Raw genomic sequence first — 27,699 nt, 5'->3', positions numbered from 1 at the left:
TTTGTTACTAGGAGCAACTCTTAGCACTAAGAAGGATACGCTGTTTTCATTCAAATCAAAGCATAAGTGACGTAGAAAATGTATCCGTGTGGTGCGGCTGACACATAACAGCATACACAGTTTGCGTAGCAAGCAGTACCCCGATGTCACATGGATTATTTTACCAATCTCCTTGCTACGTTTCTGGACGTTGATCGTGTTCATTACATTGCTGTCTATGGGAGGTTCAGAGAGCTGTCAGAAAGCATCAAAAATATCTTAATTTGTGTTCCGAAGAAGAAGGAAGCTTTTACGGGTTTGGAATGACATGGGGGTAAGTGATTAATGACACAATTTTCATTTTGGGGTGGAGTAACCCTTTAAACCTTTGCTTCTGGCCAAAATATGCACCATAATCCATAATAACACTTCCTCCAGTGAAAAAGTCCATCTCCTGTTGTCCTCTCACATCAAAATCCAACAGCATATTTGTTTAAGAAATGTTTTGTACTTTTTTTTTTTTTTTTGCTTGCTAGCAGTACTTGATTTGTGCATATTTCTCTCCTGATTCAAACGAGACAACTTTTTCATTGTACAAAAAGCAATATTATGGACACATAATTTAGCAATGAAAGCAACGGTTTGAACTTAAAAACATTTTTATGGATTTGTTTATTATAAATCATACTATATCGGCTGTTTGGACTCTCATTCTGATGGTACCCAGTCACGGCAGAGGATCCATTGGTGAACAAGTAATGTAATGCTAAATTTCTATGCATTTTTCATATGGCAATTATTACACGCACATCCATGTGGACACAGATGCACAACAGACATTTGTGAATCAGATTAGCTCAGTAGGACTGGTTGCATTCTGCTAAAAGTTTTTGGGCTTGGATATGTGGGATTGTGGGTAATGTAGTTTTTCGTCTGCTCTGCCCTCTGCAGGTGATGAAGACGTATCACATGTATCACTCTGAGACTCTAAGTGCAGAGAATAAGCTAAAGGAGGCAGAGAGGCAAGGTGAGCGACAGGGCCGGGGCGGAGAGGCCGTCTTCAGTCTGCGCACCGAAGATCGCCACCAACGGCGCAACGCTGCCCGCAAAATCCAGAAGATGAAAGAGAAGGTGAGTTCCACATCTTTTGCTGTGTGTTTTTCTGTTGTATTGTTGTTTTTGAGGGATCTCAATGTGTTATGCCTAATGTATTTAGTTGTTTGCAATTTAAGAGTGTATTATCCACTATGCAAATTAGACTCCTCGAATTTGAATGTGCCAGATGTGTTTCCAGAAATAGTGCAAAGTTAATTTTTCTTGATGAAATACTGTGAACTGGAGTTATGGAGTAATTCGGTGGACATCATGAGGGAATAATTTCTGATTTATGCATAACCAACCTGAAAATTAGCCTATTTTGTTGCTCTTGTTGGCTTAGATGATTTGACGCTTCATTATAATGTTGGTTCTGAAGATTTACAGAGAATTTTTTTTGTATGCCTGGTTGATTTAACGCTATATTAATGTATTTATTTTATGTGATTGAGTGGAAATACATTATAACGTCAATGCTTTCCAAATGTACATCTGTAATTTTGAACTCATTCCATCAGATCCTAGTACAGCTACAGCATGTGCGATCAGAGCATATTTATAGAAATGTTCACTGCAGAGTCTAGGGAAAAAAGCAAAGAGGAGAAGCCATTTTGGAAACCATGTTTTTTAGGGCACTGTATGGTCTCACACCAGTATAAACTGACTCAGGAGACTATAATGTCAGACTGTAAATAAAGCAGTCTATATATATATATAGTAGTCTCTGTACAGAACATTAATTTTCCAGTACAAACACCCCCATGACACACCGTGTGTTCACTACAGTTTGGTACTGCATTCATTTCTCTCTTTCATAAGGAGAGGTTGGAATGAGCAATTGTTACAGTATTGGACAGAATGGGCAGACAGGATATCCCGATGGACAGAGTCAACAGTGCATTTTTCCGTTTGAGGCATTGTATGAGCATAAAACAGTTTGGTTCACATATAAATGTAATGTGTATGCACTACCATTCAAAGGCTTTTTTAATTCAGCAAGGATGCATTAAATTGCTCAAAAGTGACCGTATAAATATTGATAAAGTAAAACTGATTTTTATTTTAAAACAAATGTTGTTCTTTTGACCTTTCTATTCATCCGACTGAAGTCAGCTTTGGATCCCAGAAATAAATGACATTTTAAAATATATTAAAACAGAAAAGTTACTTTTTAAATTTTAATATTATTTCACAATATTTTTTGTTTCACAATATTTATGTTTACTGTATTTTTGATCAAATGCAGCCTTGATTTGAATTTCTTTCATAATATTTTTACTGACCCCAACCTTTTGAATGGTAGTGCATCTTTACACAAATATAATTTAGACTGTAATGAATCCAAATGTAAAAATTAATAAACAGTGACTCTATTGACACTATATGTTCAGGATGCTTGCTTGATTTAATGATAATGTTGCTGTAAAAAATTTGTGGGTTTTACCAGCAGCCGAGGAACTTTAATTAAAGGAGCAATTACAATCACAGAGATGCAGACATAAGCCAAGCCTCACTGTGCTAACACACTTCCATTAGAAACAAGTTAGTCGATAGGCCGTCAATAAAAACATTTTATCTTCTTGCCTTGATGGAGATATAGCACTTACTCAACACTTTGTCCTTCTTTTTCTCCTTCAACCTCTCTTCCCAGCGCCAAGCCAAGTACTCAGAGAACAAACTGAAGGTTATGAAAGCCCGGAATGAGTATCTGTTGACTCTGGAGGCCACGAACGCTTCTCTGTTTAAATATTACATCCAAGACCTGTCGCATTTGATTGACGTGAGTATCTGATTAGGGCTGCTACTGTAATGCACAGATTGTGAATCGACGGCAGGAAATTGCCACTGCATGAAGGGCATGGTGTTATGGTTGCGTTTATTTGTTTTTTCACTAAGCACAGTAATGAATTATAGTCCTGATTAATAATCACTAATTAAGGCAGCCTCCACTGCCTTTAATTAGAAACAAACGCACCCTGTAACAGGCAGGACAGGATGGAGATTAAGCCTTTAATTACAAGCACACATTAGCACATTCTGAAACAGGCAATGTTTAGAATGGAATACTAGCACGCTTTCCTGCCTACTGCACAGGATATACTGTCCTAAAACTCTGTCTGTCTGTCTATCGTTCTATTGTTGTATTGTTTGTTCTATCGTTCCTTCTATCATTGTATCATTCGTTCATTCATTCTGTCTATATACCAGTCGGTCTATTTATCTATCTGTCATTCAATGGCTTGTTCTATCTTTCTATCTGTCATTCTATATATTGTTCTTTCGTTCATTCTATGTCCTGTCATTCTTTTCTATCTATCATTTATCTATTTATCTATCTGTCATTCTATGGATTGTTCTATCTTTCTATGTGTCATTCTATATATTGTACTTTCGTTCATTCTCTGTCCTGTCATTCTTTTCTATCTATCATTTTATCTATTGTTCTAATTCTATCTATCTATCTGTTTATCTGTCTGTCTATCTATCTGTCTATCTGTCTATCTGTCTATCTATCTATCTATCTATCTATCTATCTATCTATCTATCTATCTATCTATCTATCTATCTATCTATCGTTCTATCGTTCTATCGTTCTATCTATCTATCTATCTATCGATCTATCGATCTATCGATCTATCTATCGTTCTATCTATCTATCGTTCTATCTATCTATCGTTCTATCTATCTATCGTTCTATCTATCTATCGTTCTACCTATCGTTCTACCTATCGTTCTACCTATCGTTCTACCTATCGTTCTATCTGTCCTTATATCTATCCTTCATTTTATCCTTCTATCATTCTATCTATTGTTCTATTTCTGTCTATCATTCTATTGTTCTTCTGTCTGTCTATCTATCTATCGTTCTATCCATCTATCGTTCTATCTATCTATTGTTCTATCTATCTATCGTTCTATCCATCTATCGTTCTATCTATCTATCGTTCTATCTATCGTTCTATCTATCGTTCTATCTATCGTTCTATCTATTGTTCTATCTATTGTTCTATCTATTGTTCTATCTATTGTTCTATCTATTGTTCTATCTATTGTTCTATCTATCGTTCTATCGTTCTATCTATCGTTCTACCTATCGTTCTACCTATTGTTCTATCTATTGTTCTATCTATCGTTCTATCTGTCCTTATATCTATCCTTCATTTTATCCTTCTATCATTCTATCTATTGTTCTATTTCTGTCTATCATTCTATTGTTCTTCTGTCTGTCTGTCTGTCTGTCTGTCTGTCTGTCTGTCTGTCATTCTATCTATCGTTCTATCATCTATCATTCTATGTATCCTTATATCCTTCTATCCTTCATTCTATCCTTCTATCCTTCATTCTATCCTTCTATTGTTCTATTTCTGTCTATCATTCTATTGTTCTTCTGTCTGTCTATCTATCGTTCTATCTATCTATCTATCGTTCTATCTATCTATCTATCGTTCTATCTATCTATCTATCGTTCTATCTATCTATCTATCGTTCTATCTATCTATCGTTCTATCTATCTATCTATCGTTCTATCTATCTATCATTCTATCTATCGTTCTATCTGTCCTTATATCTATCCTTCATTTTATCCTTCTATCATTCTATCTATTGTTCTATTTCTGTCTATCATTCTATTGTTCTTCTGTCTGTCTGTCTGTCTGTCTGTCATTCTATCTATCATCCTGCATGTCTGTCTATCTATCATTCTATCTATCGTTCTATCATTCTATGTATCCTTCTATCCTTCATTCTATCCTTCTATCCTTCATTCTATCCTTCTATTGTTCTATTTCTGTCTATCATTCTATTGTTCTTCTGTCTGTCTATCTATCGTTCTATCTATCTATCGTTCTATCTATCTATCTATCTATCATTCTATCTATCTATCGTTCTATCTATCTATCTATCGTTCTATCTATCTATCGTTCTATCTATCTATCTATCGTTCTATCTATCTATCATTCTATCTATCGTTCTATCTGTCCTTATATCTATCCTTCATTTTATCCTTCTATCATTCTATCTATTGTTCTATTTCTGTCTATCATTCTATTGTTCTTCTGTCTGTCTGTCTGTCTGTCTGTCATTCTATCTATCATCCTGCACGTCTGTCTATCTATCATTCTATCTATCGTTCTATCATTCTATGTATCCTTCTATCCTTCATTCTATCCTTCTATCCTTCATTCTATCCTTCTATTGTTCTATTTCTGTCTATCATTCTATTGTTCTTCTGTCTGTCTATCTATCGTTCTATCTATCTATCGTTCTATCTATCTATCTATCTATCATTCTATCTATCTATCGTTCTATCTATCTATCTATCGTTCTATCTATCTATCGTTCTATCTATCTATCTATCGTTCTATCTATCTATCATTCTATCTATCGTTCTATCTGTCCTTATATCTATCCTTCATTTTATCCTTCTATCATTCTATCTATTGTTCTATTTCTGTCTATCATTCTATTGTTCTTCTGTCTGTCTGTCTGTCTGTCTGTCATTCTATCTATCATCCTGCATGTCTGTCTATCTATCTATCTATCTATCTATCTATCTATCTATCTATCTATCTATCTATCTATCTATCTATCTATCTATCTATCTATCTATCTATCTATCTATCTATCTATCTATCTATCTATCTATCTATCGTTCTATCGTTCTATCTATCTATCTATCTATCGTTCTATCGTTCTATCGTTCTATCTATCGTTCTATCGTTCTATCTATCTATTGCTCTTCTGTCTTTCTATCATTCTATCTATCATCCTGCATGTTGTTCTTTCTTTCTATCATCTCTCTATTACTCTGTCTATCGTTCTGTCTTTCATCCGTTTGTCTGTCTGTCTGTCATCACATTGAAGAAGGAAGGTGAAGTTGTGTGCATTGTATTGTGGGACAGAGTGTCCCATGAAGTGTACTATGGTTGCATACTGATCATTTTCACAACTGTAGTAATTCATCAGTAAATGTGCATACTGTGTGCAGAAAACATACTGCATACTACCTACTTTCCACACACAAAGTCCTATAAGATCCTATTAAATATCGTGCACACTTAATCTAGTGTCCAGTGAGGCCAGGAGATTCCTCAGTGGTAAAGAGAGGAGCCATTTCTCACACTGGGTTTGCTGTGTCTGTTGTTTTGCTCATTAGAGTTTGCAGCAGGCCGATGGTGGTCAGCAGTATCTGGCCGATCGGAGCGCTGCGTCTCTTTGACCTTCACAGAGGTCAAACCTGCTCACACTGAGATAAAGACAGCAGGAGAATTTGTGTACGTGGGTGGGTAAAAGAGGGAGAGAGAGATTGTGTGGGGGTGGGAAGTGAGATACAGTAAAAGCCTGGATGAAAAACCCTTCAAATTAACCCTGAGAACACAAGCCCTGGAGGATAATTTCTAGATAAATGCTTTAAAGCAATGGTTCATCCGTCGTAATCGGGTTTGACTGACAGCTCCACACAAATCCACACTGTTCATGTTCTCTTCTCCATTAAAATAGAGTGTGTGTATGTGTGTGTGTGTGTGTGTGTGTGTGTGTGTTTGTGTTTTAACAGTGTTGTGACCTCGGCTACCATGCAGGCCTGAGCCGGGCATTGCGCACCTACTTGTCAGCAGAATACAGCCTGGAAACCTCTCGGCACGAGGGCCTGGATATTTTGGAGGGGGCTGTGGAGGGGCTGGATCCCAGTAATGACCGGCAGCGCTTTATGGAGACTCACCCTACAGCATTCACCCCTCCTGCACGCTTCTCCTTTCAGCCACACATGGGAGACCAGGTCACATGCCACCTAGTGTCCAAACTGCATATATACATGTCATTTACAGTACATTGACTTCTGTGTTGGAAAGGAATGAATTTGTGCTATTGCAGTGACTTTTACTATCATATCTTCATAATTTGGCTGGACAGCAAAAAAATAATTTTAGAATTTTATCTAAAAACATAAAATTGTTTGTTTTAAATGATTTTTTTTTAATATATATAAAAGTTTGAAATTGTCCTGTGTTTGACTAGATTGTGAACTGTGGGATTAGATTAATGGGGTCAAAAATGAAGAAAAAGAAAATCCTATTTTATAAACATTAATTTGGAAACGTCAATTTCTTAACTAAAACATTCAGCTCTAATTGGGAATCATGACCTCTGAAGAAGTAATTACGATGCTTTTAATTTAGGAAGATGGAGAATTTAGCCTCACACTATTAATTTAACTCTCAATGTTTATGTGGTACTACTTCCATTTTTTATTCCTGCAATGTGATGTGCCTTCACATAATAGTGAGACTTTCAGCATTAATAAGCATAAATAAGCTAAAACTTTGCTTATTTGTGTAAATGAAGCATATGGAAGTCTTCCATATGCTTCCTAAAACTATTTTAAATAGCATTTTCCAATAGTATTATAATTATTGCACATGCAGTTTAATGACCTCATAATAATTGCGTGGATTATTCTTTCTTTCTTTTTTTTTTTTTATACTCCTTTGTCACACCACAGGACCATTTAAAATGAATTCATGAAGCCAAAAAGGTGATTTAAAAGTGGTGACCACTTACAGCATCTAAAAACCTACACTAATTTTTATACAAATATATTAATTTTAACCTCAAGTGTTGAGAACAAAACATTATATTGATATATATGGTTGAGCTTGTTAATTGACACATTATCCAATTTCACACAGAATTTTTATGTCAAATTTAGGCAAAACTGTGGCCTTTTAGTTATCATGCATGCTCTGATATGCAGAGCCTTGGTGGTCACATGGACGATGCAAATTCAAGTCTGGCTCGCAACATATTTTATCCAACACCACGCTGTTCTCTGTATCATTTCCTGTCCTTTTTTTTTTTTACTATCCATGTCTTTGATAATGGCAAAAAGGCCACTACAGTAATAAATAAGATCAAATGATTTGTTTGTTCTGCTGAGCGGTTTCTGTAATATGTGTATTTATGCATGTTGATATTTCAGGTGAGTCAAATCACAGCATTGCCGCAGGTGCAAGCCGAGCTCCTCCTCCGATTCCAGCAGCTGCAGTCGCGCCTCTCCACGCTGAAGATCGAAAATGAAGAGGTGAGACACACACACACACAATCTCTTCCCCTCGAATGAGCACCTCGGCAGCTGCAGTTCCCCCACTGAGGATAAAGAATGAGATGACAGGTGTACACACCTTCTCCATTTCTCCTTTCCCCTCTCTCGTTCCTTCTCTCTTTGTCGTCAGGTATTATATATGCACACCAGTTCCTTCACAGCTCCAGACGCATTCATACATATTGTTTCCATCTTCTCAGTCTCTGTTGGAGTGTGTGGTTGTTTATTGCTGGCTGTTGGCAGGCCAGCTGTTTCCTGCAGCTCTCAGCATGTGAAGGATAGAGCAGAAGTGCTGATGAACGCTGTATTACTGCAGTGAGCTTAGACTGTAGAGACCGAGGGGTGTACGGATGTGTGTGCAGGATATTCCTAAATCCTCGCTTCTCTAGATGACAATGGTCCAATTCCCGAGTACAGTGTGTGATTGTCACAAAACAAAAAGTACAACAAACTATTGTACTATTAGCTTGGTTGTACATAATAATACTAATTTATTTGATCAATATTGGAGTAAAAATAATATTACAGTATTTCTTTCTAGTATTACTGTTTTCTATTTTTATAAATTGTAAAATTAAATTTATTTATGTGATGACAGCTGAATATAGCTAATACTCAGTATCACATGATCCTTCAGAAATCATTCTAATTTGTTGATTTGGTGCTCAAGAGACATTTCTTATTATAATCTATGATGAAAGCAGTTGTACTGTATAATATTTTGGTGGAAACAGTGATTTTTGATGAATAAAAATTCAAAAGAACAGCAATATCACCATAATATCATATAGTACTATTATAAATGTCTTTACTGTCACTTTTGGTCAATTTAAAGTGTCTCTGCTGAATAAAAGTATTAATTTCCTCAAAAAGGCAGGAAAAAAAAGAACTTTTGAACAATTGCATGTGTACAGAACCACAATGGACAAATTATTGCTTCCAAATAAATTGAAGTGCATACTGTAAATTATGGAAGCCCATTTCCACCACTGAATTAAAGGTAATTAAGGTAATTGTGACTTTTTCTCGCAATTGTGAGTTTACTGTCTAAATAATTCATTCTGACTGGCTTTTCCCAGAATTGTGAAGTATAAACTCGCAATTCTGTTTTTTGTTTGTTTTTTCTCTCTCAGAATTGCATAATATAAACTCGCAATTGTCAGCTATAAAGTCTGAATTGTGAGATAAAAAGTCACAGTTACCTTTTTTATTCAGTGGTGGAAACTGTCTTAAATACTTAAACTTAAATACATCAAGTAAATTACATTAATAAAATAATTTTGAAGGTCTAGTTCACACAAAAATGAAAATTGTCATTGTTTACTTACCCTCAAGTTATTCTAAACCTGAGTTTCTTTCTTCTGTTGAACACAAAAGAAGATATTTTGAAGAATGTTAGTAACCAAGCAGTTGCTGGTAGCAATTGACTTGCATTGTATTTTTCCACACTATGGAAGTCAATGGCTGATTTGGTTATATACATGTCTTCATTTGTTCAACAGAAGAAAGAAACTCATACAGGATTTGGTGTTGAGGGTGAGTAAATGAAGACAGAATTTTCATTTTTGGGTGAACTAGACCTTTAAGGGTTTAATCAGGCAGAAAATGTTACTTATAGCTTGTAGATGTGATTGGATCACAAGCTGTTTTGGTTTCCTATTCACACCTTTTTTTGTCCGAAAAATGAAAATACAAGTGAAAACTGTTCTTGGATTACAATGACCCTGAGCTAATCATTCAGTACAGTGGTGTGTATTAATGTAGAGCGGCATCTCTATGTTCCTTCTGAAGGTGAAAAAGACGTCGGAAGCCACGCTCAGCACTATCCAGGACATGGTGAACATGGAAGACTACGACGTGTCCGAGAGCTTCCAGCACAGTCGCTCCACTGAGTCGGTCAAATCCAGCGTATCAGACACTTACCTCAGCAAACCCAGCCTGGCCAAGAGACGCGCCAACCAGCAGGAAACAGAGCTCTTCTATTTCACAGTAAATGTTGGCCCACACACACTCGCTCAAACAGGGCCTGTTTTGGAAATATAGCGTTTAATAAGACATTTACTTGCATCAGACACAGAAAAGAGCAAAGACACCATATTTATTCTCCTTACATTACACTTTGCAGCCAATGATCTGTTTACACTGCAGTTTTGTAGCGTTGTGACCCCTGGATCAATGGTCTTGTTTTAGCCAAAAGCAATGTCAGTATCTTTAAACTTAGTTTATGGCTACTGAAGGATGACCGGGACTAATTAGATCATTAATTTCCAGTGTAATTGGATTATTATTGACTGTGTGTATTTGTGTGGCTGCAGAAGCTGAAGGAGTATCTGGAAGGCAGTAATCTCATCGCTAAACTACAAGCCAAACACGACATGCTGAAGAGGAGTATGGCTGAAGGTGATGTTGCATTTTATTTTAAATGTGTAATTATTATGATTATATTTATTATTTACTATTGTATACAACTACTGCTGCTGCGGCTGCTAATAATGAGAAAATGAGAATGGTTTAGAAATGAAAAAAAAATAAGAGAGAATATTTTTTCCTTTGTAATCTTTTTTTTTGATTTATTAAATTTATTAAATTAAAATTCAATTTTAATATTAATACTGCTGCTACTAGTACTATTACTACTACTACTACTACTAATAATAATAATCTAAAAAATAAATATTAAAATAATTCAAACTCATTTAAATATTTTATTATTTATTGATGTGTAAATGAAAATATTATTTAATGAATTTTCATCATGAATTATGTAAATGTATATGTATTTTTACATGCACAACTAGCAAGACATAGTCAATGTATCTGTTTAACACGATTTTAAAAATTTGCATTAACACTTGCTGTAGCTTTGTCATAAAATGTGTATTGATTTACCATTCACACTACATCCATTAGATTTATATAAAAGGATCCATGTGAATAAAACCAAGATAAATAATCTGTGTCCACCATTTGAAATTATTTAATGAAGAGGAAGTGACATCACTTGAGCTTTCAGATTTGTTGAGTTTATGACTGAGGAGGAGTGAAATGTGGTCTAATATAATATCTATATCCACAGGATACAGAGCAGACATCATGACAACCAGGTATGTCTGACATTCTTGTAATGCCCTTTTTACATATACTGCTCTGCATCACAAGGTCCTTTTGATATTTGTAAAAGTTCACGTGACCTTTTTGAATGCTAAATCTCTTGTTTCAGTTGTATTTCTCTCCTTTTCCACTTAGCCGTCGTCGAAACTCCCACAGCAGGCACCAGGTAACAGCCAGTTCTGTTTCCACCTGTTCCAGCACACACATTTCACATTTTGTACAACTTCCATGTGCTGCTTTATGATTATTGGGATATTTTTATCTGCACGCAGGATACCGGGAAAGCCATCCCACTGATTGTAGAGAGCTGCATTCGCTTTATTAATCTATATGGTAAAATATGTATATAATCTGATGAATAATACAAACATTGAATCCATCACACAAACATATGCATTCACATGCTCTTAAATTATGGTGTATTTTTTTTAATTATTCTTCCAGGTCTGCAACACCAGGGTATTTTCAGGGTTTCAGGGTCACAGGTGGAAGTCAATGATATCAAGAACTCTTTTGAACGAGGTTTGTGAAAACCGTGACGTATATAATTCTCATAATTATATTATGTCACAGTAATAAAAATATATACAGTGAACTTTAAAAGTCTTCATATAAATCTTGGATTTTTTTTCCAAATTTTAATCTGGAAGGAAACAAGTTAATTTTAAAAAGAATTTTTAACAAATATAAGTTATAGAGTAATACGATGAAGAAATATTATGCATTTTTGAAACAAATGAAAATTTGAAAATCTTATTTTAATATAATAGTGGTGACTAATTTCCACTTAATGTTATTTGCATAAAACCATAATACATTATTATAGTTGGTACCTCCTCTACATAAGAAGTCACATTTTATTTTATTTTTTTATTTTACTTTATTTAGTGAAGTAAACAAGTTGTTAGTTTCTGAAATATTTAAAATAAGTTTACAGATAAGTTATGGCGTAATATTAAGAAGAAATCTTCTGCACTATTTCTGTTACCAATTAAATTAAAAAATGTAAAATATTGAACATTTTATTTTATTATAGAAGCGGTATCTGATTTCCACTTAATGTTACTAACATAAAACCATAAATTAATATGGTACTGTACCTCCTCTACACATTGCAAAATGTCACTTTTTATTTATTTTATTTTATATTATGTAATTTTTATAAATAAATAAAATATAAACAAATAGCATTGTCTAAATACAGATTAACAGTCTCCCTTAAATTAAAACGATTACAATTGTGATTATTTAATAATAAATGCCAATGGCTTTTTGAAAGCTCAGTGTTCAAATGTGAAAATCACTGATTTTAATGAAAAAGATCTATCACCATGGATACACTCTCATCGGAGTGACTGTTTCCCAGGCAACGACCCCTTGACTGACGAGGAGAATAACCATGACATTAACTCAGTAGCAGGCGTGCTGAAAATGTACTTCCGCAACCTGGACAACCCGCTTTTCCCCAAGGAGAAGTTCAACGATCTCATCGCCTGCGTCCGTGAGTGCTTGTTTCCCTGCGATCATATAGGTGTACATGTATGTGTATGAGGCAGGATGGAGGAAGGAAAGGAAAGGAAAGGAAAGGTGTGTGTTAGAAACGGTGGCACAAACGTTCGGGAAATGACAGGGTGCTAAGTACTCGGGTTTCCTGGGGAGTTTGGACAGCTGCTGTCTTTTCATGTGAATATAAAAGAGTCCCTGCCTGTTTGAGCACACGGAACGTCTGATTTTCCTTGTTTATGAACTTGCGTGTTTATGTGTGTTCAACAGGAACGGAGAGTTTGTATGAACGTGCCCTCTCCATCCGCAAGATCTTGACCATAACACCACGGCCAACACTCGTGGTCATGAGATACCTGTTTGCATTCCTCAACCAGTGAGTATTCACACACATTTATATAGCTAGCAAAATGAGGACATACTACAGACTGTATGTTGCTTTCATATAAAGATAAATGTAATTATTAAATAGTATAATATTTAATAGTATTATTAATAGTATGAATATATATCGGTGTTATTGATGTACTATAATAGTTTTTATTAATCTTGATTGCATTTTTATTTTCCATATTAATTTTCATTTAGCTTTTGTCATTTAAAAAATAAAAATAAATAATAATAATTATAATAATTATAGTGTATAATATTCCATTTTATTTCAATAATAACCCGGTATAAATATTATTATAATATAATATTATTACTTATTGTATTATTTTATATATATGTGTGTGTGTGTGTGTATAAGTGTGTATATAATTTCCCCCCCCAAAAAGTAGAAATGTTGCCTTTTATTTTATTTTAAATAATAAAAATGTTTTTGTATTGTTTTGTGTTTGTTTTAGTTAATGATAATGACCCGGGTATAAATATCATTAATTGTTTTATATACAAGTAATTAATCAATGCAGACTCAAAACAGGAATACAGAGGAAATATTTTTATTTTTTAAGGAAATTTAGAAATGTTGCTATATGTATATATGTGTGTTTTTATATTTTAATTTATTTCAGTTAACATCTATTTTAAATAATACAGACTACCACAAAAAAAAAAAAAAAAACGCAGGTAACACAAATAAATATTTTTAGAAGGTCAGATGTTATTACCAATTATTCAATTATTACACACGTCACTTTAAAACAAGTAATAACCTTATGAAGTGTCTGATTTCATTGTGAAAATACTACCATAAATTACATAAGACAATTATATTTACTGTTATATCTCTGAATCATTCTTTAGAAAGTTTTCAGATGTCCTCAAAGGAATGTTTTGCTATATTTAGCTGATTCATGTTGACAGTTTTGTCCCAAAAGGGTAGCAAAGTAAACTCACATACACACTCTTCCATGTTATATACTCAGTATGAAATATTAATCAATATTTCTACTTCCAAACAAACACAACTCACTCAGGTGCAAAGCTGAAGCGTCTCATTGAATAGGAGAAATGCAGCTAAACTAAGCATCCGTTTTCACACCGGAAATTAAATCCTCTCCCACCTCTGTACCGTGAGAGACAGAGGGAGGCTGGGAGCGAGTGTTGGGTAAAGGTGCAAAAAGAAAAGGTGCGATATGGAATTTATGACTCACACGCTCAAATAACAGACCGATGCTCTGATTGAGAATGCATAATTATAGCAGTGCACTCAGGAGACAACGTAATGCATCATGGATTTGTTTCCCATCACAGCTTGTCCCAGTACAGCGATGAGAACATGATGGACCCCGGAAACTTGGCTATATGCTTCGGCCCCACCTTGATGCCCACCCCGGACCTCCTGGACCAGGTCTCATGTCAGGCTCACGTCAACGAGATCGTCAAAACCATCATCATCCACCATGAAACCATCTTCCCTGACACCAAAGAGCTGGAGGGACCCGTTTATGAGAAATGCATGAGCAATACTGAGTACTGGTGAGTCCATGTGCCTAACTAATTAACATATTCACTTTTAAAGTGCATTGCAGTATGTTGATAATCTTTTATGTTCTTTAAGTGAAAGTCCGTACAGTGAGCCTGGAGCATTCGAGGAGGGGGAGCAGGATGGAGGGACGGAAACACAGACGAGCGAGGAGGGTAAATACATGCGTGCATATTCATTTTTCTTATTCACAAAAATCCAGATTGCTGAATTTGTCTGTCTGTCTTTCAGAAGGTGAGCCTGTGGAGGCCATAGCGAAGTTTGACTATGTGGGACGGTCTGGACGGGAGCTGACCTTTAAAAAAGGAGCCACTCTGCTGCTGTTTCAGAGAGCGTCTGAAGACTGGTGGGAGGGACGACACAACGGCACTGACGGACTCATACCACACCAATACGTCATGCTGCAGGAGTGAGTTCACAAGCTTCATCTACATATTCAAGCCAACAAGATAAAAAAATAAAATACCATAGCAAACATTTTCCACCAAAATACCAGATTTACAGTTAATGTTACTGCTGTAAAACCATAGTCAATTAATATGGTATCTCCTTTTCACAGTTTGAGAAGTCACATTTTATTTTGTTTTATGATGGTGCTGTTTCTACACAATCAGAGAAATAATTTATTAAATGTTTATTTTATTTTATTTTTAACAGTGCTGATTAATTCCCACTTAATGTTATGTTACTGATGCAAAACATAATAAATCAGTTTTGGTACCTCCTCTAAACAATGTAAGATTTTAGTTTAGTTTAGTGGTGACTAATTCCCACTTAATGTTACTGCTGTAAAACCATAAATTAATATGGTACCTCCTCTAAAACAAAACAAAAATTCTTATATGTGTATTTTATTTTATTTCGGTGCTGACTAATTTCCACTTAATATTGCTGCTTTAAAAAATTATGGTCCTGCGTACACAATCTGACAAGTGATTTATTAGATGGTTATTTTATTTTTATTTTTAACAGTTGTGACTAATTCCCACTTAACGTCTGTAGTAATTATGGTATCTAGGCAGAAATGCCTAATGTTAAGAAATTTGAAGGTTGGTTCTTTTTACGTAACAAATTGGCTAATTTAATTTCCTTAAACTCATTTTTATCAAACGAATAGCTTGATGTGAAAATGGATGAATGAATGAAATTCTGAATTATATATATCAGGGACGAGGCCATGTCAGACACTCTGAGCCAGAAAACGGACAGTGAGTCCAGCACTACACCTTCAGATGAAGTGAGCTCCAGACGGTCGCTGACGTCTCCTACTGAACCAAGAATCCCTGAGACCTTCATCAGCAGGTGAGCACACACACACACACACACACACACACACACACACACACACACACACACACTCTGGCCTTCAGTCTATTAGTCACTTTTCTCCTTGCGTTTCACTTTATTAATTCCTCCTTCCTCTCTTCAGACACCGTAAGCGGACGGAAGCCCTCCTGCGCCGCGTCCCTGGTCGCTTAAGCGACGGTCACTGCCATGGCAATGGGCTGGAACGTAGCTCTCCTCCCGTAACGGTGACGGTAACGGGGCATTTCAGTCCGCGGGAGCTGCTGCGTGGGAACAGCTGTGTGGACAGTCCTGAGCACCACAGACGCACGGGACACAACTCCACCTCCAACGGCAACGTCACTGCCAACATCAGCCGCCATGAGTCCCTGCGCAGGGACAGAGAGCGGGAGAGTCCTCCAATACGCCAGTCACCATCTGCACTGCATTGTGGGTTACCTATTCAACGCTCCCAGACGCTGAACCCGCATGCAATGGCACAGGTTTGTTATGAACAGACATGCAAATGGGCAAATCTCATAAAAACATGTTCCTGACATTTCAGTCCCAAAATTAAAAGGAAAGAAAATATAATTGTTTAATAATATGTGTAATAAATGTATAGTTAGTTTATATTAATTTTAGAAAAGGCTTTGAATTTTTAAAAATATTGATAAAATTAATAATCAATTAACAATGATATAAATTAAAAAAACTATTACATATAATACTTATATCATTTTTATATATTATTTAATCATGTGTATTAAATGTATAATCGTTTTATAATATAATAATTTTGGAAAATGTTAATTAATTTACATTTTTGATTAATTGGTGAATTATTTAACAATAATATAAATTATATTAGGTATTATAATATGAATGTACCATTTTCATTTGTGTATTAGATGTATCCATTTATATTTTATTCATTTTGAAAATTAATTTTGAATTAATTTTATCATTTTAAATATAAAATTCAGATTAAATTTAATAATTGGATTCACAATAACATAAATGATCAATTCATATTAAAATATAGAGATTTCTATGTGTATTAAAGGTGTAATCAATTTATATTTTATTGTTTTTATTTTTCTTTAATTTTATCATTTTGATTAAATTGACAAACGTCGAATTACCAGTATAAATGGTGATACGTTGTTAGATATTATAATAGCTATATATAATATTTTGTAATGTTTAGATTTCATATTTTTATTAAATGTATAATCGGTTTATATTTTATTCATTTTTGTAAAAAGTTTAATTTTCTAAAATATTTAAATAAAATGAATAATCAGTAAATTAAATATAATCATTTTAAATATTTTAGATATTATTATAATTTATATATTAAATTTATATAGTATATACTGAAAAAAAATGAGGGAGATTTTTATTTTCTCTATCCAAAATACAATTTCTTACTTGTTTTCTTTAAATTTGCTGTGCATTACGACCCAGAAATGTCCATGACAGGTTTTGTGAGATTTGCACAAATCCGCACTCATGCATGCTCAAATAACACAACGTGTCGTGTTAGTAATACCCATACAGTTAACGCGCTCTCTCTCTCCAGGATTTAGAGGAAACCATGAGTTTGGCTTTGAACGAGCTGCGTGAGCTGGAAAGGCAGAACGGGAAGACCGCGGCTCCTGACCTGGTGCTGGACACCCTGGAGCAGGTGAAGAGCAGCCCGTCCTGCCCATCCGGCTCCACCCCCTCCAGCTTGTCCAGCCCATCAGATTCCCCGAGCCCCCTCAGCCCTATCAGCCCCCTTCCTCCTCTCCCTCCGCTGCCCGGTCCTTCATCCCGGCGCTCCAACGACCCCGTTGCCACCTTCAAACCTGTGGCCTCACCCCGCATGGGCGTGACGCTCCGCCCACCTGCTTTGCGGCCCAAACCGCCCATTCTCCCCAAAGCCAACCCTCCACCTTCCCAGCAGCCCCAGAATCCGCCCTCGAGTTTCAGCGGCGACAAATCCGGCACTATGTAAGCCAATAGGTCCAACCTTAGGAAACAGGGTTTAAGACTCGACGACTGCTCGAAGAACAGGGTTAATCTCTTAATAATGACATGATTGTACGGCCGATAGCTAGTTTATGCGCAGAACGGTCTGATAGCGTTAGTCTACGATATTATATCCATAAATGTGTTGTCAGGGTGTGTGTGTGTGTGTGTGTGTGTATTCTCAAAGTGAATAGGACTTTTCCGTGTCTGTGTGTAGATACATTTATGAGGAAGACGTTCAGAGACAGCGGAGAAGAGACTGCCTGTACAGGAAGTACCGTTGTAGTTTTTTTTTTTTTTTTTCTTGGGAAATGTTCCATCGAGTCGGTGCAATGTATTTTGAGTGCTTTGATTTGTTAGGCCTTACTACCACAAGAGGGATGTGTCAAACGCCGTTTTTATAAGTTGCTGCTGCTTTTTTTTTTTTGATGCTTCGATTCGAGTTACAGGACTCCCGGTGCCTCTTGGGAAAAGTTATTTCACTTGTTGGAATTTGATGGGGAATGTAATTGTTTTTTTTTTTTCATTCACTTGGCCTTTCCCGCAAGGCGACTGAAGAACACAGAATGTATTCCATGAATGTTCCACTGTTTTTCCTGTTTTCACTCGAAAAATACCACGCTAAGCCTTGATCACCAGATGAACCTCCCCCTTTACCGTGGAAACCAAACCCTGAAGCCTGATTGGACGACGTGGGAGGGACACAACCGTAACATTCCGAGGGCAAACGCGCAAACTACGCTTAACAAAACATCACACTGAAGGTGCAAAAAAGACATTCCAGGGAGGATTGCGAAGAAAATGACGAAAGTTTGTGCAAATAGGCCACGCCCTCCCTCGGGCAGTTCAAGTACAATTTCCACTGCTGCTCCACTGACGGACGACAACGGTGTTCGATCCTAGATTTTCAACGTCCCCCTGTGCTTCCAGTGTACGTGTGTTTGTACGATATCGTCAATGGCAGACTCTTTGGAGCACACGAACCATACATGGCTCTCCTGTGTGTGTCTGTGTGGGGGGTTTTGCATGATAAAACGCGCTTGGAGTAGTTCAGAGTACTAGATGATGGATAATTCATGCTTGTACATGACAACTAAAGTGTTTGAGTGTGTGTGTGAATGAAAGGGAGAAAGAGTGCACTGCACTTGTAGACAAGATTGTGTGGGTTTGTGTGTGTGAGAGTGAGTGTGTGTGTGATCGAGGGTGTTTAGTCCGGTGTGTAAATATGCATGAAGGTGAATAGTTTTACGACCGAACGGCCTTGGTTCAATTTTTTATACACTAACGATGATTGTTTTTCCACTTTTTTTGACTGCTGCTCTTACGTTTTTCTACCTGTTCTATTTTTTTACCTTCATTTCTTACTGGTGCTCTTTCATACGACCGTGTCCGCTTGCTGCCGTATCCGACGCCCACTTTTTTGTCCTTTTCCAAGGGATCTGAGATTATCGCCCCACCCTCCCACACACAAACACACACACACACACACACACACACTCTGTGTTCACATGAAAGTGCCTTTCAGGATGCATGTTGAATGCAGGAGCCTGGTCTGCCAAGGGTGTGTGCTCCCGTCGCTCTCTGAAGAGTCGTTCCCCAAGTTAAATAATAATAATAACGCTAGAGCTCTTTCCAGATATTTAATAACCTGAACGAATAATAAATATGTACATTAATCCATTGTGATGTCGCACTTTCATGTATAGGACTGTATTGGCATGTAGCATTAAATCATGTTCCAGTGCATTTTAAAATGTCGAAACTGAATGTCTTTGAAATAAAGGAAAGTTGATATGTCTCAAAATGGTGCGTTGTACTTTTTTGTTGATATATTTCAGTTTAGTGATTGAATGGTTTATACTAAAACTAAACGGTGAGTAGAAAGCATTGTACATGTGATTGAAAGACACAGTACTGCCAAAATTAAAAAATTGTCATCATTACCTCATTATATAGCAAGCCAATCTTCTATAGAACACAAAACGTGGATTTGTTAATGATTTTTGGTGTACTGTCCCTTTAAATGTTACAATCCATCTGCCTGGATCCATGTTTTGTACACATGTACACTACTAACCTATGCTCTTATTTCAGTCTTGCCGTTAAAAATTTAGGAAGATTCGAGGATGCTTTTATGGCTCATGCAGGAGTGGAGGACACAAATATCTGCCTTTTAAGCAAGGAATCATTTCCCATCATGCACCTTAACTTGGCTGATTCTAAAGTGGAGGTAAAATGATGATATTCAATGGGGTCCAGAAGTCAAAGACCACTAGTTTTATTTTGCATACTACTACTTTTTCCACGTTAAATTGAAAATGTAATGTGAATATCATAATATATTTGTATCTTGTTTATTCCTTTTGCTTTAACAGGTTTTACATGATGTTCATGCAGCTTATCATCTTTTCCAGTTTTCTTATTCATTAATTTAGATTTTGAGTTCAGATTTTCAATGTGGTCTCAGACTTTTGGAACCCATTGTGGTTTTGGATTTGCAGATGTTTTGCGAGCCTGTTTTCTCTGTCTTGAGTTATGGGTATCAAGCTATCAATCTTTAATGTTTTGATTTATATTAATCTTCATCCATTTTTCAAATGCAAGCTGGTACATCCTTTCTGCTGTCCTTCAGTACAGACGTCAACTCTCATGTACAGCTGTGACCTATGCATTTCATTGGGTTGCAGTGAACCATAACAAGAAAATAATCACAGTTTGTATCACCGAAATTAAAAAAAAAAAAAAAAAGTTTGGGAATCAGTACAACTTTTTAAAAAGAAATGTATATTTTTATTCAGTAAGGATGCTCTAAAGTGCCAGTAAAGACATTTATAATGTTACAAAAAATTTCTATTTCAAATAAATGTTCTTTTGAACTTGCTATTATTCATCAAAGAATCCAAAACAAAATGTATCAGTTTCCAAAAAAAATAAAAATATGATTGGTTTCTTGAGCACTAAATCAGCATATTTGAATGATTTCAGAAGGATCATGTGACACTGAGGACTGGAGCAATTATACTGAAAATTCAGCTTTGATCATAGAAATAAGCTATTTTAAACTAGTATTTCACAATATTATAGTTTTACTGGATTTTGATAACATTTGCAAACAGTACTACATATCACATTAAATGACAATTGAAATATTTGAAAAGACTCTTGGAATCAATAAGAATTTGAAACAGTAATTCAGTAGATTCAATTTTGTTAGTCACTGCAACCCAAAGAAATGTATATGCGCAATTCAAAAAGGTTTTTTTTATTCATAACTATAATTGTATTCCTTAAGAGAAAGAAGTCAGTACAGTATGATAGACAATTCCAAACTTTATTTCACAAGTGAAAATGTACACAATGGTCAAAACAAGTCAAAATGTTAAAACCAAAGGCTATTAAAATGTGTTGCACAGCAAATTAACAATAAAAGGGGAAGTCAAACTCTTTGCAGTGGGTCCCTTTCGTGTTTGGTAAAGCAAATCCAATTGCTAAGCAGGAACATGAGCTGAAAAAACTCATTTGTGAGCACATTAATAAAAACAAGACAAACAGCCACAGCTGTGATATTCGTCTTTGGTCTGAAAGTGTTTGAATCATGAAGCTTTTGGACCTCTTTAATAGTCATTCAAAGGGAAAAGGATAAAACGGATTACATTCAACAAGAGTTTCAGCAGCGCAGTGAATAAAAGAGCAACAGCAATTGATATCAAGGTAAACATCCTTTTAAAATCAACTACATTTAGGGTGAAAAAGAGTCTATATTGATAAATATGAAGAAGTTCAGCCCTTGGAGCCCGGTTTGAGTGTGGTGAAGGGTTTAGTGTTCCTCAGTGATCCTGTCAGCTCCTGCAGGAATGCCACGATGTTGGAGTCCCTCTCTGACTTCCTCCCGTCGAAGATCACCACTACGGTGAAGTGCGGTTCAGGCCGTGTGAGGAAGTAGGTGCTCTGGACTTTATCATCATAAAAGTGGACCACCTTATCCAGAGCATTGAGTTCCGTTGAGCGGTCGCTCATGATCATGATGACATTGGGCCAATGCGTGACCGGCCTTTCTCCGCCGGGAAGCGACACGACTGCCGGGAACTGGTCCACGCCTTTGGGAGCTTCACGGTAGGAGTGCGGATGGTGGTATCCGTGACCCTGGAAGCTCTCGGAGCCACGGTTGTCGAAGACCAAGGAGACGTTGGAAGCGTCGTGCTTGCGAATGAAGGCTGAGATCTTACCGAAGTAATCTAGGGAGGTCCGAGCCGTCAGGGTTTTCATTTCGGACTGTAACGTTTGGCGGCTCAGAGCCTCGTGGAAGTAGAAGCTGAACTTGGCTAGAAGCGTCGCTTGAAGGCGCTGGAGCCACAGGTAGAGGTGCGGCGGCTGCACGGCCTTCTGGGATTGGCCCCCGAAGAGGTGTTTCCTGGTTTCTCGTTGCCGTTCGAAAACCTGACCCCACGCCTGAAGTTTGGAATGGGCGCCGTGCAGGTTGAGCAGAGACGGCAGGAAATGCCACTCGGAGATCTGTGCCTGGCATCGCAGCAGCTGCGTCAACACATCCACCTCCACCTGGAAGCTGCTCTCGAGACGGCTCAGGATTGGATGGTGGAATCTAAAAGGAAAAAAAAAAAGCCACAAAATTAGGGCTGCACAGTATATTGAAATGGTTTAATGCAATAGTCAAATCACAAAGGTTAATTACGTAATGCGCTGCAGATTTCAAAATGATTTTTTTCAATTACAATTATTTTTCAATTATTGAAAAATACATTTATTTTTCATCTACACTGTACTGAATTATTTAATTTTTATATAATTATTTTAAGTTGTATAAAACAAATTATTAGAGTATGTTTTAAAAGAAAATAGTGCATTTAGTATTTCAACTTCAAAATTTCAGGATTAATTCAGTGTTACTTGTCATTTCTTTAATTATTTGCAAAATTTGCTACAATTTCTGAATAAAAAGTAAATTCAAAAATTTGTTTAGTGTTAAAAAAAAAAAAAAAAAAGAGCCCATGATTTCATGTTTCAGCCCCAAAAAATGTTTTGTAAAACTATCAAATACATATTTTATAGTAGTCATTTTATTGTAATATTTATTCAATATTTTAATATAATAATCACAATAAAAATCATTATTTTATAGTCATATTAAGTGGGTCAAAAACTATGGGAATGAGGCTTAATGAAAAGTGGAATTTTTTTTTTTTTTTTCTAAATTCTGTTCACTTTATGATTGAGGTTTAAGTTGGTTCTTGTAAAAAGTATCCCAAGTATATTTTTTCAAAATTCCAAAAAAAAAAAAACCCTCCAAAAAACAAAACAAAAACAACTTTTAAAAAAAAAAGTGTAAGTGCAGATGTACTCCTGAGCAAAATCAACCAACATTCTCAAATTATTATTTTTTCCTCTAAATAATGCTATTAAAATCATCTTGAGGAAATTTCTGTATTTTTTCATAATTGTACATTTTATATCACAATATATATTGCAGAAAAACTAAATATCGCAAAAAGTTTTTTTTTCAATACCGTGCAGCCCTACGTGAAATGGAACTCTGATATCAATATGAGACGATGTAAGATGGTGGACGATTGTCAACATCTCTGTAATCTGTGTGTCCCGTTTGTGTTTGAGCGAGCGACGCTGCACCAGCTTGTTCTCTTTGCTCATTAGTGCCGGAGAAAGTCATGAATACTGCAGGGCGGCATAGAGCTCATTACATCTCCTGCATTCAGCAGCAGCGTGAAAATTCTTCACCCCTGACTGATCATTAATTACATGTCTTAGCAGGCAGCCGGAAAGAGAGCACGAGGAAATGACAGAGAGAGAAAGAAAAGTCAGCTGCTTCATAAAAAAGGCTGACAGAAGAGTATTTTCTATTGCAGTTTCATTCGGAGATAACCCTTGCGCTATGAGAACATCTTCACACAGCAACCAATAGTGAGAGTTTAGGGGCGGGGCTATCTCTTTAACCAGCCAATGGAAGATGGGGAGTGTTTGAGGAAACCTGTTTGGAAATAATGATTTTTGCAACACAGAGATCAAAGCATTTTCTTTGTAGGCCAGCAGACGTTTGATTGAGTTCACCGCTGATTTCTCAAGGTCAACCTCTGCAGACCCTCTGTAGCATCACACTGCTGGCAAAGACCATATCTCTGCTGAGCACTTGGCTGGCTGATTAATTGATCAGATAACATTTGTGAGATGACTCAACGTTTGGCATCCTTCCTTCCTTCCATCTCTCTCTCTCTTCCTTTAGCGAAGTGCAGAGTTCACCTTGAGCAGTCAGTGGGAGCGCTCGGCTTCAGATGTCATTAACCAGGTGCTGGGCTCACATACTGCTTTATCATACATCACTTGCCCTCACACTATAACACCATTTCTGCTAGAACTAGAACTGCTAGTTTTTCCACTTGAATCTTTTTCAAGATGCTGTATTTTAAAGATCATTTTGTAAAATCCAAATGAGCTTTAACAGATCTTTATTAGAAAGGGCTTAAATATTTTTCTAACTTGTAACTGTAATCAGTTATTGCACATGCGCTTTTATCCATCACTGTGTTTATATCAGTATATATTACTATAATGTAAAAAAAAAAAAATAATAATTAAAAAGACTTTAAATGTAGCACATTTTCCTTCCACAACTCCATTTGTTTATAAGCAAGTTATTGGTAATTTTCTATGAAAGTTCATTTGTGATTAAAGGGTAAAATAAATCTAATTAAAAATCTATATTTAATAATTCATGGCATATGTTATTTATTTTTATTTAATTATTATTTTAATTAATAATAATGAAGCTGTATCCTTTAAAAATGTATTTAAAAATACAGAAAAAACACAAATTAATTAATGAGGTGCATTTAATTATACACATATATATATATATATATATATATATATATGTATAAATAAAACACACACACAAATAATTTAAATGCACCTCATTAATTAATTTAATCTATTTTCTGTTAAAGTCCATTTCTGAGTAAAGATTTTAAAAGAATTCTCATTTTAAATTACTTTTATTTTTGTTTACTTTGAGGTAGACATGGGCTTTCATACTCTATTCTATTCCACTTGTATTGGTAGTAAAAAAAAAAAAAAAAAGAATTTGTTTTGCTAATAAATAAGGGGTGAGTCTGAGCAAGGTGAGCCTCAGCTCCCTCTGCTGGCATGGATAACACACAACAACACAGAGACCTTCGCAACACACTCACACAATGATCATCATAATCTAAAACCATTCTTAGGCCATTTCAGTAATATACAAAACGACCGTTGTTTTTAATAATTGTTGCTCATTGTAATGATTGTGGTCTCATCATTCCAGGTGATGTGTTTCTCACCTGGAACTGTACTTCTGCAGAATGCTGTCCAGCGTGCTCACGAGCTCCTCAGAGTTCACGGTCTTCTGGCTGCCTAGAGAATGCATCTTCTCGTAGAAGTCTGCGATCTCCATCCTGGCCTGCGTGAAGTGACACAGCTGCTCGGACAAATGAGGCAGGAGATCCTCCAGGTTGGGAGTGGAGCCTCCAGATGTGTGGCGGCCCAAGGAGACCACCTTCTTCAGTTCGTTGTTTAGGGACGTATAGATGGTTCTGATGGAATCTTTGCGGCTGAAAAATGACTGACCACCTGCATGACACACGTACATTAATGTGATGGCATTAAAACAATACAACGCAGGAGGCACCTCTAGTGTTTCAGCCTGAAAATTAATTCAATAACAGAACACACAGATGGAGATGCATTATGTATGACCACATGGCGCCATCTGCTGTATCTAAATTATATTATCCTGTCATACACTGTTCAAAAAAACAAAACATTAGATTAGCTTGGTACATGTACAGTACCATCCAGTGTTTTTTTTTGGAAAAACAAAAACAGGGTAATACCATGTTTTTGGCATATTTGACATGACATTACCATGGTACATGTACTACGGTAATACTATTATTATTTTATTTTTTTCTAAAAAGCCATGGCATTATTATGGCACATCACAAAAGCATAGCATTATCCTGACAGAACAACATCATCTTACCATGATATGTTACTGAATTACTAGCACAATCACAAAGTGCTACCATTTCATTTTTACCTGTGAAAGCTGATTTCCATCACATAAGAAAAAAATCATGCTCTGATAAATCAAGTTTTACATATGATTAAATTTGACTAAGTTTTACATTTAAAAAAAAAAAAAATCACATTTATGAGATACTATGTCATAATCAATTATAATTAAAATGATGTATTATGACAAAGTCACAATCATGACAAAGTGAACTTTGAGATAAATGGAAAAGTCATATTTGTCTAAATTATAAATTTCACTTAAGTATGTATTGACATTAAATGTGACCCTGGACCACAAAACATAAGGGTCAATTTTTTGAAATTGAGATTTATAAATGAGCTTTCAAAATAAATAATAATAACTTCATGGAACATGATCTTTACTTAATATCCTAATGATTTTTGGCATAAAAGAAAAATCTGTCATTTTGATCCATATAATGTATTGTTGGCTATTGCTACAAATATACCTGTGCTACTTATGACTGGTTTTCTGGTCCAGTGTCACAAATGTCAAATTTGAGATGAAAAGTCATAATTATGATATAATTACAATTGTGTTATGAAAAATGTTGATTATAATATAAATGTTTTTGTCAAATTTATAGCTTTGTTGTAATTATGACTCATAAATTTGACTGTCAGTTAAGACTTGTCAATTTTTATGTTTATACTATGACCCTTTTTCTTTCAAAATTTCGATTTTTTTTTTTATTTATTTCAGTTTTGATTATATCATAATTATGACTTGGTATCTCAATTTTTACTTTATGATTTATCTCATAATTCTAATAATCAATTTTTATCTCGTAATTATGAACTAACATTCTCATCTCATGTTTTTGTCGATTTCAACGTTTCACCTCAGTTTTATTTAATATCAATTTAGACTTAATCTCATAATTATGACATCTCTAACTTTATTATAATTTCCATTTATATTTCATAATCCTGTCTAATAATTGTCTTTTTTATTGTCAAAATATCGTATCATAATCTTTTTTGTTTTTCCCTTGTGTAGCGGAAATGGGCTTCCAAATGGTAGCACCACAGTATTTTTGTGAAAGAATGCTTCTTTCATACCTAGTTTCTGCCCGAGGAAAGTCATGTTGTGGTAGGCTTTCTCTGCGGCGGCCAGATGAGCGAGAGCGGCCAGCAGAGACGCCCATGTGGCCCCCGCGCTCTTACTGGCGTCCTTCTCCTTCTCCACATAATCCTTCGCCCGGTCGAACCAGAACATCCCGAGCTGAGTGAAGAAACTCTCGAGCACGGCTCGCTCTTTGGGAACCGGCCGGAGCTCATCATCGCGCTGTATGTCACTCATGATGACAGAGACACTTACAGCTGCTGTACATTCACGCTGCAGCGTTTTTAAACGATCGCTAAAACTGTTTGATGCGCGCGTTATGTTGCGTCCGACAGTTGCGATCGCTGGAAAAGACCAAAATGAATCACACCATCGAAATTAAGCGATTCACACGGGTTTCTGTTGGTAAAATTCGCATTCTTGGTGCTAAACGCCACCATGACACTTTTCAGTGACAACACTACGGCACGCCAAGTGAGACAAATACAGCTATATACGAAACGCGCGTCCTAT

General features: G+C 35.9%; 2 protein-coding genes across 4 annotated transcripts in view; one reads left to right on the top strand and one right to left on the bottom strand.

The window, feature by feature from the left end:
• srgap1b (SLIT-ROBO Rho GTPase activating protein 1b) overlaps positions 1 to 19,867 on the top strand; it is a 76,404-nt gene extending 56,537 nt beyond the window's left edge. For 2 of the 3 annotated variants that reach the window (XM_058772308.1, XM_058772307.1), the window contains 18 exons: positions 931 to 1,110; positions 2,726 to 2,854; positions 6,629 to 6,850; positions 8,051 to 8,152; positions 9,965 to 10,162; positions 10,489 to 10,573; positions 11,250 to 11,277; positions 11,420 to 11,450; positions 11,557 to 11,617; positions 11,729 to 11,806; positions 12,651 to 12,785; positions 13,058 to 13,163; positions 14,486 to 14,710; positions 14,793 to 14,872; positions 14,949 to 15,126; positions 15,885 to 16,019; positions 16,147 to 16,504; positions 17,587 to 19,867. In XM_058772308.1, coding sequence (XP_058628291.1) covers positions 931 to 1,110; positions 2,726 to 2,854; positions 6,629 to 6,850; positions 8,051 to 8,152; positions 9,965 to 10,162; positions 10,489 to 10,573; positions 11,250 to 11,277; positions 11,420 to 11,450; positions 11,557 to 11,617; positions 11,729 to 11,806; positions 12,651 to 12,785; positions 13,058 to 13,163; positions 14,486 to 14,710; positions 14,793 to 14,872; positions 14,949 to 15,126; positions 15,885 to 16,019; positions 16,147 to 16,504; positions 17,587 to 18,003 — 2,748 coding nt within the window. In that variant the 3' untranslated portion in view covers positions 18,004 to 19,867. Of the gene's footprint in view, positions 1 to 930; positions 1,111 to 2,725; positions 2,855 to 6,628; positions 6,851 to 8,050; positions 8,153 to 9,964; positions 10,163 to 10,488; positions 10,574 to 11,249; positions 11,278 to 11,419; positions 11,451 to 11,556; positions 11,618 to 11,728; positions 11,807 to 12,650; positions 12,786 to 13,057; positions 13,164 to 14,208; positions 14,361 to 14,485; positions 14,711 to 14,792; positions 14,873 to 14,948; positions 15,127 to 15,884; positions 16,020 to 16,146; positions 16,505 to 17,586 lie in introns of those variants that run through there. The other variant, XM_058772309.1, reaches the window with a different exon arrangement.
• Positions 19,868 to 21,326: 1,459 nt separating this feature from the next.
• kics2 (KICSTOR subunit 2) lies at positions 21,327 to 27,642 on the bottom strand. The gene is made up of 3 exons (XM_058772313.1): positions 27,183 to 27,642; positions 25,364 to 25,652; positions 21,327 to 22,617 (listed from the first exon to the last, which is right to left on the bottom strand). The coding sequence occupies exons 1-3, from the start codon at positions 27,421 to 27,423 to the stop codon at positions 21,798 to 21,800; spliced, it is 1,350 nt and encodes a 449-aa protein (XP_058628296.1). The 5' UTR covers positions 27,424 to 27,642; the 3' UTR covers positions 21,327 to 21,797.
• Positions 27,643 to 27,699: the final 57 nt, after the last annotated feature.

The sequence above is a fragment of the Onychostoma macrolepis genome, chromosome 04 (assembly GCF_012432095.1).
Source record: "Onychostoma macrolepis isolate SWU-2019 chromosome 04, ASM1243209v1, whole genome shotgun sequence".
Lineage (NCBI taxonomy): Eukaryota > Metazoa > Chordata > Actinopteri > Cypriniformes > Cyprinidae > Onychostoma > Onychostoma macrolepis.
Note: the sequence above shows the minus strand (reverse complement) of the source record. Positions and strands in the feature narration are given on the sequence as shown.

Bases quoted from the DNA above. Each gene is read 5' to 3' on its own strand.
- kics2 (XM_058772313.1), bottom strand. From the start codon at position 27,423: ATGAGTGACATACAGCGCGATGATGAGCTCCGGCCGGTTCCCAAAGAG. The intron at 25,653-27,182 runs GTATGAAAGAAG...TGTGTCATGCAG, and splicing joins TTTCCTCGGGCAGAAACTAG to GTGGTCAGTCATTTTTCAGC. The intron at 22,618-25,363 runs GTGAGAAACACA...TTTTCCTTTTAG, and splicing joins CTGCAGAAGTACAGTTCCAG to ATTCCACCATCCAATCCTGA.